General features: G+C 36.6%; 1 protein-coding gene across 5 annotated transcripts in view; it reads left to right on the top strand.

Annotated features, from left to right (window-relative positions):
* CNKSR2 (connector enhancer of kinase suppressor of Ras 2) overlaps window positions 1-13036 on the top strand; it is a 219480-nt gene that overhangs the window by 71783 nt on the left and 134661 nt on the right. For all 5 annotated transcript variants that reach the window (XM_040582541.1, XM_040582540.1, XM_040582539.1 and 2 more), the window contains exon 5: window positions 6661-6702. In XM_040582541.1, the coding sequence (XP_040438475.1) occupies window positions 6661-6702 (42 nt within the window). The remainder of the gene's footprint in view (window positions 1-6660; window positions 6703-13036) is intronic.

Genomic DNA, 13036 nt, shown 5'->3' with positions numbered 1-13036 from the left:
GGAGATTCTGAACTGCGAATGTGAACAGAAGGGATGAGAGCTCTGTGACTCATCTGCACAGAGATGATAATTAAAGCAGCATGGTTTTAGGAGGCTGCTGAGCAGTAGGGAAGAGACTGCAGAAAAGGGGAGAGTTGAGGACAGAGCTCACTGGGACTGTGGCAGTCAGAAGGAGGAGGGATAGCCATGACAGAAGACTTTTGGAGCAGCTCAGTGGGAAGAAAGTCAGGGAAAGCATGTATTTTGTGATGTCCACTTAGAAATAATGTATTGGTTTTTAACGAAACCTGTAATTTTTAAAATTCATTTTGTATGGCAGCAGCCAAAGGTTACCTGTGCAGGCACTGTGCTGTTGCATAGTTTAAAAGGAGCTTGCTATTGCATTTTAAGTAATGAGACAGGAAAAAGCTATTTCCTTTCCCCTCTCTCTATTCCAAACATTTGTAATTGTCAGTGTCCCCAAGGCCCACACCTTTTGTGTCCAAAGTCCTGCTAGACCTCTTAAAATCTATGATGTGGCAAAGCATCTCAGGGAATCTCTGCCTGTGTCATGCTCTTAATTTTGCATAATAATCTTTGCCTGTTGCCAGTGGAGAATGTTAGCTTGTCAACTTCTGTAGCTTTGTGGGTATTTAAGAGTTTTTTGTTTCTTGTTTATGTGAAGGAGGGTTGGAGAGGAGGGGCTTAAACAGAACTGTATATCTGGCAATTTTTATTGTATTATTCCAGTAATTATCCAGGCATACCTGTAAATCACAGTCTGAGCAAAGTTCCCCAGTGTGCCTCAGTTTTCTAGTTGTCATGCTCTACAGAACACAGTATTTTGCTATAGCCTATATTATAGCAATCAGGTTTATTGTTTCTAAGTTGTTACTGCTTAATCCTACCATCAGCTGTATTAGATATATTTTCCATACATTTTATAAGTAGAAAAAAGCTAAATTAACCTAACCTATCTTACACCTCTTTGGAAAGTATGTACCATTGTCTTGGTCTGAGAAAAGCAATGAAGGGTAGTAATAAATGAAGGTACTATGAAAGCTAGGAAACTTTTGCCTTCTTTATGTATTGGCAAAGCTTTAGGCTTTTGTCATTTTTGTTGAGAACTTTTCTAAGAACCTTCAGTGACGACTCCAGCAAACCTCAGTCTGGTGGCTTTCTTGCCATAGCTGAATTGGGCAGAATTCAAACCAAACGAGCCTTTCTAGAGCCAATGGCATAAATTCCCTAGAGCTAGTGACACTTGAAGAGGATCAGAACGGGCTCCTTGAAGCCAGAGCAGCTTAGTTTTGATGGTGCAGTGTGGAGACCAGGGGGACTGGGAGTTATGATCTAAGCATTCTCAAGTTAATTATTTTTTATTGTTGCTAAGTAGCAAGACCGACAGACTGTCCATTTGACATATACTGGTATTAAAGGATTCAGTTACAGTTTTAATCAATTTGAGAAGCAAAGGGATTTAAAGGATGGCTTGGCTTAATTCCAACCAATGGCTACATTGCTCAAGAGAGATTTTATGCCAGAGGTTTGGCAAAGTATGAGAGTCTGAACCCTCTTTTAGCAATCATGTAATTCATTATTTTTGTTACAAATAGAGAACTGGAGTTACATACTTTATTACATTTTCTGTAACTTCAAAATAATGGTGACAGCAATTCTATCAGACATCTGTTTTTGAGCAGTACATAAAATCTAGCTGTTGCCCTCTTAAAACTAGGCATGGAAGATGTGTGGGATTGCTCATGAAAGATGCAATTCCCAGGCAATTTCACCACCGCTTTTAACATGGTGTTCCTAACCTGGCCTACATTTTCTCAGCAAAACACTGGTTAAACCATTGCAATATACACAAACACACACATGTAAATTGCCTTCATGTAAATTCATTTGGACTGTAGAGGAAAACAAATGAAAAAGACAGTGAAGAAGATCCACTAGAAGCAGCTTGAAAGCTGCCTGGAGAACAAGTGCTCTCATGGCAAACTCTTGTTCTTTGCAAGTTTCTCCAGTTGACTCCACATCTGTAGCACCATACAGCCTGCTTTTGAGCAAAACTGCTATTATACAAATTCACGAAGGACATATTTGAGCTAATATGTTATACGAGAATCCGGAGATTTGGTTTTTGTTCTTGACAATCGTGTAATCTGCTTCTGTATCAGTTCTGCTTAGGAAATTTCCTTGCCTTAGAGGAAGAAATAAATTAGGATGACTAAATATACGTGAGGAAGTAAGGGATTCTGCTGAACAAGAAAATACAGTGAAAGAAGTCCACACCATCTCTTGAGCCCTCTGATCTAAGGATTACTAAAAATACTGAAATGGTTGGTGATTTGTTGCTGCAAGAATTAATAAACAAATTTCTACAATTATCTCTTTTTGTATCCCTTGACTATTAGTACATATATATTTTATTTTTTGAGCTATCATAACTTTGTACTGAAGTTAAGTCATGGAGCTGACAGTAACTTATGAGTGCCAAGAAGAGTGCAGTGCAGCGGCTGCCTAGAATATGTTGCAAATCTGTGAATAATAATATAGTAGTAGTAACAACGGTTTCAAGATTATAGCCTGCAAGTACGCTGAGAGGAGAAGTGTTTGACAGGTAATTGCAATAGGTAATTTGACAGGTTGCCAACTTAGACTTGTAAACCAGCTACGCAAAAATAGAAGTATTTTCTGCTGAATATTATCCCATATTTATGGTGGTGGAGAACTGCATGAACATTTTTTCCATGTGGGCTATGTGAGCAGTAGGATGAGTTTGGAGGTCTTCCAGATCTCAGTACTTCACAATTTGAGTTGAGATTTAAGCAACTGAGGTTCAAAGAAAAGGACTAAAGAGTAAGAAAAGTTCTGGTGTAATTAGCTGACCACATTCCCCACTTCTGTGATATACTAAGACAAATGTTTAAAAAGAAGGCAACAATAGTGAAGGGGGAAGAAAATAAAATGGAAAAACAAAGCATCGTAGACATTGCTTTTGAAAAATAAAGTCCACAAATATTTGTATTCTATATATGTTGCCTCATGTGTAAATTGTTGTAATGATGTCTGGGGCAGGGTAGGGTGAGATGTGTACATTTTGCAACATTGTCACCCGCCAGTGCTGTCTAATTCATTGGATTTAATTTCAATTTCTTTAGTAATTATGACTTACGACATTGTGATAGGATCTTCACCAATAAAACTTGTAATCTTTGTAGAAATAATGCAGAATTGGGGTTATGAAGGTCAGAAGTTCTGGAAGAAATGTAAGTGATGCCTCAGTTGCAGAGTAGCATAGGTCTTGCTAGTCTTAAAACTAGATTTTAAAATTATACTGGGATTGCAAGCGCAGAAGAACCCTATCCCTGATTGTTGTGGTTTGTTCTTGTTGTTCTTACCTTCGTCCCTTACTGCATTTTTTCCCTTTTTCTTCCTTTTTTGGACCTCATGTTTCCCTTTTTATAGGATCTTAGCCTAGTTCCAGCTGCCTCTACAAAGGTCACTTATGTCATTTTTCATGCATGAGGCAGAGCTGGAAAGAGTGACCATAAAAATCTGATATTAGTAATTAAGTTCTTCCGCCTTATTCCCCTCCTATTTCTTTCTTTGTGGATGGTACTTTCCCATTTTCCTCTCTGGAACCTGCCAATGGCCAGTATTTGACTACATCTTCAGGAACTATCAAGTAACACAGAACTGCTTTTGTTGCTTTATTAGCAATCTCTGTTCTTAATCTTTTAGAAAATAATGCACATTTAGAAGACCACCTTACTTTGTTTCAGCTGTTTTGGTTGATCATTTAGATGAAGACCATATAGTTTTGTTTATAGTAAGTCAGTGAATATATGTGTGAAGCTCAGAGAATAAACAGGTAGAAAAAATATCTCTTACTTGCTATATCTGTGTATTTTAGTTCAGGGATAATGACAGTATTGTTTCTCCAAGTGAATAGCAAATTATTAGCTTGTGTAGGAGTAAAGCTTGGTTGCAGATTTTTTTCTGTGATCCTGCTTTTCTAAAGTAGAAAAAAGTTGATGTTAAACTTGCATATGATCTGTTTATTACTTAATTGCAATGTTTTGATACTGTGGTTAAACAGATATTTAAGAAGATCTTTCAGGAATAAGATATGGGCTTGTAGCCTAGGTATGGGAGGAAGAGATGTTCTCCAGCTGTGGGTGGTGTGCTATTAGGCATACAAATTTATTTCTAATTGCATAGTTAGCGACTCCTTTTATAGTTCTCAAGTGCTTTAGGCTCTTTTAGTTGAAATGAAATGGGTATGAAAAAGCAATGATTGTAAATGGTAAAGGCCCCCAGTAATAAGCATTCAGTTTATCATTCTACCTAAAGGATGTTTAAGAAGTGTGGGCACAGCTATGCTCAGCACTTGCTTAAAGACAAAGCACAAAGCAATGGAGTGACTTACAAGGTCTAAGGGGAAATACACTGTTCACTATGAAAGTAAGTGACATGTAGACATGTAGGTTTTGCTTTTGGGATCATTCAGAAGCAGTCTCAGCCCTCATTCTCTAGGGGTGGCCGCAGGAAGTTAAAATGAGCTTGCTGTGATGCAGGGATCAGCTTGGTGACCTTTCCTAGGTTTATTTGAATCCTAGACTTCAGGGCTACTCTGGGCTATGCCTATGGATCTTTGCATTCCTGCACGCTTCCCTGAGTTCATGCTTGAATTATGTTTACTTGGCTGTTATTCATGTATGGAAAAAGTATATTTGGGAATTGTTTTTTTACTTAAGCATTGTGTTTATTCTCATTCAGTTCTTCTGTCTTTTATGGTTTATTGAACTGTTAATTTTTCTCTTGCCTGAATATGAAGATGTAGCATCAACGATCAGCTGTCTGCTGTGTGATGAACTCATTTAGCAATTCCTCTTCCCAGCCCATGGATTGATAGGGAATTGTGTGTTGAGGAGAGAATTTAAGAGGGAGGCCACCTGCCTCTATACATAGACTGGATGCCTGAGAAGTTTTCCACTTGCTTTACTGTCTTTTGTAGCTTCAGAAATTATTCTTTATATATATACACTCTTGGCTTGTCAGGAATGAGCATGTTTCTTTAGCTTTCATCATGATTTTGTGAAAGAGTTTAATTTCAAGGATGTAACAGTGTTTCTCTGTTATTCACTGCTTTCTTGGTTGTAATGAACCTCTACAGCATTTAAGAACCCAGAATCCTTCCTTCCTTAGTAGTGAGACTTCTCAAAACAGTATCCTTTTTAAACTGAATGTTTAAACTTATAGTAAAGTCTTCCTATTACCAATTAAATAACTATGTCTGCTTAAAAGCACTTTTTTTCCCTTCAATATGAACATTACAATCACTTCCTGCTGTTTTTGCAAAATGATTCATAAGAAACCATGTAGAACATAGATGTATCCAGATTGAAAATGTACATGCCTTCCCACATAAAGCAATGAAATGTGTGTTTTGCTACTGAGATTGCAAATACTTCATTGATGTCTGCATATAATTAAGCATGTTAGATTTGCTTTCCAGCTATACTTACTGGCAAATGTTTCCTGAATGCCAACAGCTGTTATTAGGAAAATACATGATCAACCTGCTGCTTCTGCATAGGTTGCTTTATATAAAGCTTAAGAACACATTGGCTTTTCTTGCCTGAGTAACACTAGAAGCCTTTCATGGATTAGAAGTTAGTTTTTTTTAAATGGTTGCATATAATAAAGTTGGTTTTCTAACAGGATAAACTGATTTAAAAATCAGACTTAAAACATGAAACTTGGTCACATTTTTCGTGTGGGTTATTAGGTGGGCTATAAAGTCCATTCTAAACAGAGCTTACGCTAACTACCATGAAGCTACAGCGTCTGATGAACTTAGAAAAGAGTGGTTATTTCACCAGTGTTAGTTGTGTTTCATGTGCTTTATGCCTTACTAATCCCATGTCACTATATCCGCTGAGATTTTGACCTGTCAGAAAAACTTTCACAGCTCTCAGCCTCCCATCTGTTAGCCTTGCTTGTGGAAATTGCCTCACAGGCTTCATAAGGTGACAACAATGTGTGTGCAGTCCCCCACAGACTGTATGTAATAAGATGGTCCAACTCAAGTTTCTTGTGCGTTTTGTATTCTGTGTTTGTCTTCCCTCCCATTGCATGGAGTGTTATAAACAACTAGTCGTTCCTTTTTCTCTTCTTTTGCCTGCCAGGGTTTTCCTTCTCTTCTGTGGCAGGGTGTACAAACATGCCAGTTCAGCTCAGCTCAGCAGGAATTGTTCCCCCCAGTTATCTTTCATAGTTACTTCAGACTACTGCTGGCACCTCTGTCTTTCAGTGTTACCACTAAAAGCGGGTAATTTTTGTCAGTGGTCTGGGACTGTTGGTTGAAGCCACTTGTCTGGCATACATGTGACTAGCTGGTATGTGCCAAAAGGGTGTAAAGTTGAGGAAGATCATTATCTGTTTCAGGAAAAGAAGCAACAAGGAGTAGTAAATAGATTCAAACATTTACCAGTATTTCCTTTCTGTGGTGACTTCACACTTCGGTTACATGAATCTTTCCGTTCTTTTTGAAATCTTTTGTTTCATCCTGAAGACTTTTCAATTCAGTTTAATTACTTTTAAGGATAAATCTAGAAAGGGCGAATGATTAGATCAATTTAACCTGCCTTTTCTGCTTTACTTTTTCAGGATTGCACTGTATATGAAACAGAGAATAAAATTCTTCATGTGGTGAGTAGTGTTTGGATATCTGTTAATTAATTAATCTGTTAATTAATTAATCTGTTAATTAATCTGTTAATCTGTAGTCTATAGACTACATAGAATTATAGTGCTGCATGTTTTCTGCTTTTTCTGTGCAGTGCCAGTGTGATAATGAGCTAGTCTGGGTGTGACTGAGTGAACGTATGGAACTACTTGTGAATAGGTAATGACATTACAAAAGCTGAACTTGACACGTGAGGAGCCAGAAACTTTGCAAAGGCTTGCATTTGTCTGGCTCAGGCCCATCTGTTATTTGTAAATCATGGTCAGAAGAATGATTTTGAAAAATGGCTTTTTTTGAGAGAGCAAGCTGGTTGCTAGGCTTCTGTAAAATATATATTTAAGTCAGTGATACAGCTTCATTTATACAGCTTCATTCCTCAGCAGTATGGAACTAGTCTAGTGATAGGAAAATTAATGCAATACTTTTGAATTCTCAGCATAAATACAATGGTCCATTCTCAGGATCTGTAGTGCTATTGATAATAAATAAAGCAGGTGAAAGTCATCAGGTCATCAGAACACAGGATGAGTTTGAAAGGCTGATACAACTACTGTGTTGGAGAGTCAACAGCTTGAATAAACTTTGTCTGAAAACTGCACCTAGGTTTTAGATATTAAATTGCATTTCATGTTGTGGCTTACTTTGTTAAGTATTAAGTTGACCCATAGCTTGTTTCTGAAAGTTAGATATGAAGATGCTATTCCTAAGAGTGAGTAATAAACTGGTTTAATTTATTCACTGTATTTTACATTTAGGCAGGTTTTGATATCTTAATATTCTTATTACTGGAGCTTAAGCAAGAAAATACTCCATTTCTTTATTTCAAAAGGTGAGCTTCCCAGTAAATTTTGCTATACGTTGTTTTGTTTTTTGTTTTTTTTTTCCTTTTCCCAGCACTCCTATATTGAGTGCTTGGCAAGCTGAATTTCATAAGCTTTTGATGCTTTGGTTTCACAGTGATGTGGAATAAAATATGTCCTTGTATTTTTAAGTTTCACTAATATTTTTCCCCTGTGGGACACAAAGAATTAACAGTTTTAGTGAGGCTGACATCATCATCTTTGCTAGGCTGATCTCTGCAAGTATTTAAGTAATGAAGTTTTTAATTGCATAATCTTGGCAAAAGTTGAAGTGCTGCAAGTTTGAAATGATTATACATAGCCTGGTTTTCACTACATGCTTGTTTTCTGCTGTAAGAGCCAAGAGTTCCAACATCTACTGTATACAGTATATGTCTTTTACAAAAAGGATTGTAAAGGTAGCTGGCAGTGTTTAGAAATCATGAAGCACCAGTTAATATAGTCTTCAACAGAAAATTTTGAGGAAACTGGGAGGGATTCATTTAAGATACATGAGTGCACACATTTGAGACAGGTTTCTAAAAGTTACGTTGTCTTACATCATTCAGACTTACATAGGCTTATTTCTTTAATCCACAGTAACTTCATTGTGGTGACAGGTGGACATGTGCATTACTGTGGAGACCTTAATTAGCTTCTACAATTAGTGCTCAAATTTGCAAGGAAACATGAACAGAGCGCTGAATGTTTTACTGAAGCCTAGGATTAAACTTGATTCATTTCTGACCATGTTGCATTTCAGCCAATGGATGGGATTGCATGGGGCAAAAGCTGACCAAAAGCAGTCAAGAAAAGAGGTAAATCTGTGACTGAATAATTAAAAAGTGGGATTTGAAATCACATTTTGAATTTGAAGGGGAGTATTTTACACGTGCAGCTGAAAAAGTTGATGACAGAATTGAAACTGAAGCAGTCACAGTTCCCTCTAACCCCTCTCCTTGGAAGACAGAAAAAGACATTGTGGCTTTAGCCCATCCGACAATTTGGGGAGGAGCACTCTTAACAGATAGATTAAAAAAAGAGGGGAAAAGCCTACTGATGTCAAAATCTTGAGAGAGTGCATGGTATTTTCATGCCAGTGTCAGAGAAGAGAGGAGGTTAGATACTTTATGAGATAACAATATCTCAGTGCATGATTACAAACTAGATTAAAGATGTTCTAGAGGGGAATTAAGAATTTAAGTCTCCTGTTATAGGCTGTGCATCCAGTAAATTCAGAGGTGAAAGTTAAAAAGAAGGCTCTCCGATGTAAAAAGAATAGTAATAAGTGTTGGTAAAGGCACAGAAAGAATCTTGAATGAGAAGTGCTGGGAGAACTAGGAAAAACTGGGGAGGACATGTACACATATATTATGTATAGAGAAATTAAAACCTCTCTTCTTAAATTCAAAGTTCAAGCTATTGCAAGTCCGCTTTCTGAGTACATTTCTCATCTGCAAACCATGCAAATTCCTGGAGGTAACAGAAGTGGTGTCTGGCCAATATCTCACCCTGCTGCCTTCGAACGATCAGAAACTAACATAAAGCTGTGTTTGCTGGGATGACTTAGAAAGAAAATTGAATTCAAAACTCTGGGGTCACCACGTATGATTTCACATACCACGTTCTCTTCATGACACAAGGAAACAAGGTTCTTTATGAAAGTGAAAGGCAATGACTTATAACCAATTAGCAATTCCTGCACTTAGTCAAGGAAATCCTTGTTGCAAGGTATTGTTCCCACTAAGGATTGAAGTCAAATTTTAAGAAATCCTTCTTACATAAGTAAAAAAGAACTACAGCTACAGAAATGTATACAAATTAAATTACCATTATGCACTTCTATTCTTTAGGATACCAAGAAATTTACCATCTTAGGAGTAGATCATTGGATCAGAGTAGTTGATTTTTGTCCACATTACCTATTGATCCAGTGGTTTACTTCAGGTTGAACCTGTGTTCTGGTTCAACATCTCCATCAGCATTGCTCAAAGTGTTATTTTTGGATTCCTGTGCCATGGTTCAGGGGCTGGAGCTCTGTAAGCACCTATCTATCTTCCGTGCATGGCACGAAGTAAGCTTTGTGGCAAATAGGGATGGCAAGAGGGTGTGTGAGCACAGGTGCGGGGGGGAATGTGAGATCACTCTGCTACTATTGAAGTGCATATGTAGATATCTCAAAAATTAACCCATTGCTGAGTCTTCATGCTTTCCTCTAAAGCATGGTGGAGTAAGCAACATCCTTCACCAAAGGCAAGATCCCCAATTAAATGACTGGTTGGTTTGCTTTAATTAGGTAGGGCCAGAAAATAGTTAATGTGCTTATATTCTAATGGCAGATGTTTCTTTTGAAAAGCAAATTAATGCCCTTTTTCTTTTAGTGATGGCAGTGTGAATGTTCATACAGAGAGACTGCTGAATCACCTTGTCCATAGCTAGTATCTCTTAATGTGAATAAACTTACTCAGATGTTAGTATTCACTAACATCTTTTAGATATCGCTTTTTAGATATAGCTAATATGTTTAAGGAATGGTGTTCTGTGGAGACAGAACTGTATAGCTTCACCCTATATTCCAGAAAAAAATATTTTTTTCTCCAAGCAATTTGACTTCCAAATGCTATATAAAAGCATTTTGACTGTCACTCACAAGATTAGGTTAAGTAGTAAACTACTCTTGTGTATGCAACTAAATACAAAATATGTATCTAAAATAAAAAGATCTTATGTAAAACTGATTAAGTTTTAAGAAGAAATTACGTACTTCAACTTGTTTATTTTTTCTAAATGGAGGTGCAAAGTATGTCTGGGAAAAATGTCTCTTCTGTAATTTTATGCCCTAGAATTACAAGTGTGTTCAAACAACTATTTTAAGGACAACTATATTTCTTAAAGGTTTTTTAGCTGTGAATTCATTCACAGAAACACTTGGTTGTCAATGCTTTGGAAATATTCATGAATACAGAGAAATGCTTTATATTTCTGCCACTTCATTTCTCAGTATGTTTTTTCCAGGCTACCTTTTGCTCAGTAAGCAATGTAATAAATAATTAAATAAATAATAATAATTCCAATTATTTATTAATATAAACAGAAAGTAAATATCACCAGAAAATAATACCAATAGAAACAGATGGCAATAAAAAGTATTAACTTGAGAAGAACAGGTTTGGGCCTAAATATGAAAGGATAAGTCATAGTGTGGTGTTTGCTTCAAAACTGGAAATTAGTACACTCTTGCTAGTTTATATTTAGAATCTTTATATTGATTTAACTTGAGTTGATAAAATGTATGGAAAATGGCTCAGCTCAAAAAGGTATCAGTTCTGCTTATTTTGGGGAGTTATGAGTTAATTGTTATGAAAGTCTGAATGGAGCTTAAAAATCTTTGAAGAATAATTCATTGATTCCATATAGCTGTTCAAGGCTATATATGATGGAAATACCTAGTTCAGATTAATCCATGTAAAGAAGTAGATTAATAAAGAGAGCAGAGCAAGAATGACTTAATTATAGAAAGCAAAAGCCGGGCTCCAGTCAGATTAATAATAAGTGTTAATTTGAATGTTCTTTTTAGTTTATTTCTATTAAAAAAAAATGTTTTCCTAAGGAATTTCACTTTCTTAAAATTACGCAGCTTTTTCTACAAAAAAATACCGTTTTATTGAGTTGGAAAACCATAGAAAGTAGAACTGCAGAGTGAAGTTAATGTTCAGAAGATTTTGAAAAACAAATGAGCTATTTAAATTAAAAAAGAGCTACTGAGTTGAAAAAGAAAGGAACAAGTAATGGATCAGAATGTTCTCTTTTTGCTAAAAGCCTTGCAGAAATCACAGTGACAATAATTCACTCCTGCCTACTATATTTTAATATTTGTTATAGAACTATATAATGGACTAAAAATGCATTGTCAAAGGTATCCTTTTTATAGTTTTACTAAAGAAAAAATTACCACCTTCTTCCTTTCAAGAGTCATACCTTACCAGTTGGGTCCAGCAAACTTCACTCTAATAGAAGCCTCTCTTTCCAAAGTAAGATTTAGTTCACTGTTTAAACTTCATATATACACAAATGCAAGTCCAGGCCCAGCTGGTTCTGAGATTGCTGGGGTTACTGATGTATTCCCTACAGTACAACAAATGTTTTGGACTAAAATTAATTGATTAATAATTATTTGGTTCGGCTTAAGATAACTAGTTATACTTGATCCTAAATGTAGCAAGTTGCTTCGTCTAGTCAGTTGTAACTGAGCTTTTTTTTTTCCAAACAGATTAAATTTAACATTGCCAAGATGTTTTTTTTTCTTACTTTTAGCCTTGAACATGCATGTATCTTACTGGCATCCCATCCCTCATTCAAATGACGTGTGTGAGAGTTGATAGCTGAGACTGGTGCTTTTCTTGCCCTCAGCCCTGGGAGTGTGTTTAAGCCAGGATTCTTCAGGTTTGCAGATACTTGGCGAGATAGATTTAAGCTTGGTCACTGGCCTGGGTAAAATTAAGGACAGGAACAAACACAAGTCTGTTTGCTTGACCCGAAATGCTTGGTGACCCTAGAGCTGCTTGAATTGAACAGATAATAGATGTACAGTTTGAGGAAAGTCCATGGCCTCTGAAGCTAGCTGTGTCCCAAAGTACTTCCACGCTGCTGCAGAAGACAGACATTTTCACAGTGCAAATTGAAGTAGCCACTATCAGAACAGATGCAAATCTAATTTAGTCACTTTTAAGTCCTCATCCCTCTGACTGAAAGAAGGATCAACTGTGAAAAATCTATTAGAAATTGGTACACTACAGTCCAAAAATACAGGCAGAACCTAAGTATTAGCTTTCATTCTTTATGCTCTGGGGCATAAGCTAGTTGCCTACTGACTGAAAGGAAATGTTTTCCCTTGAATTTCTACCAAACAACTAGATGCTGTGTGGTGATATTTTTCATCTTTCTTTGAATCATTTAGTTTTGCACATAAAGACTGTGCAGTTTGTCACTGAATAGAGAAGAGAATTTATTACTAAAGTGCAGTGATGAGTTACTGCAAAAGAGAACCGAAGTCATCGCCATAAGGCTTATACTGAGAACAGGGACTGTGTGACAAAAGGAGAAAATGTAATCATCTGTTGATTTCTCTCAATTAATATTTTACAACTTACTTTTTTTTTCCGGCCTGGCCAAATCCTTTTCCTTTGTTGAGATACCTTGCACATTGAAAGCTGAGTGCAGCTTGAGGAAGGCCAAGCATTCTTAATGCCTGCTGATTTTGTAGGAACATTGGGTGCTCATCTTCCTGTGTCTCTTACTGTAGCTAGTACTGCATTGCAGCAGAGAATCAACAGTTACAAAAGGTAAATGATCCTGGTCTTGTTAACAGTGTTTTCATAAGAAATCTAGTTTTAAAAAGTAACAAAAGGTAACTACCATTTGAAAGAAAAGGTGAGTTGTACTGTTATCAGATTTTAGT

Source organism: Falco naumanni, chromosome 2 (assembly GCF_017639655.2).
Source record: "Falco naumanni isolate bFalNau1 chromosome 2, bFalNau1.pat, whole genome shotgun sequence".
Taxonomy (NCBI): domain Eukaryota; kingdom Metazoa; phylum Chordata; class Aves; order Falconiformes; family Falconidae; genus Falco; species Falco naumanni.
The sequence above is the reverse complement of the archived record's forward strand: the minus strand, read 5'-3'. Positions and strand labels throughout refer to the sequence as shown.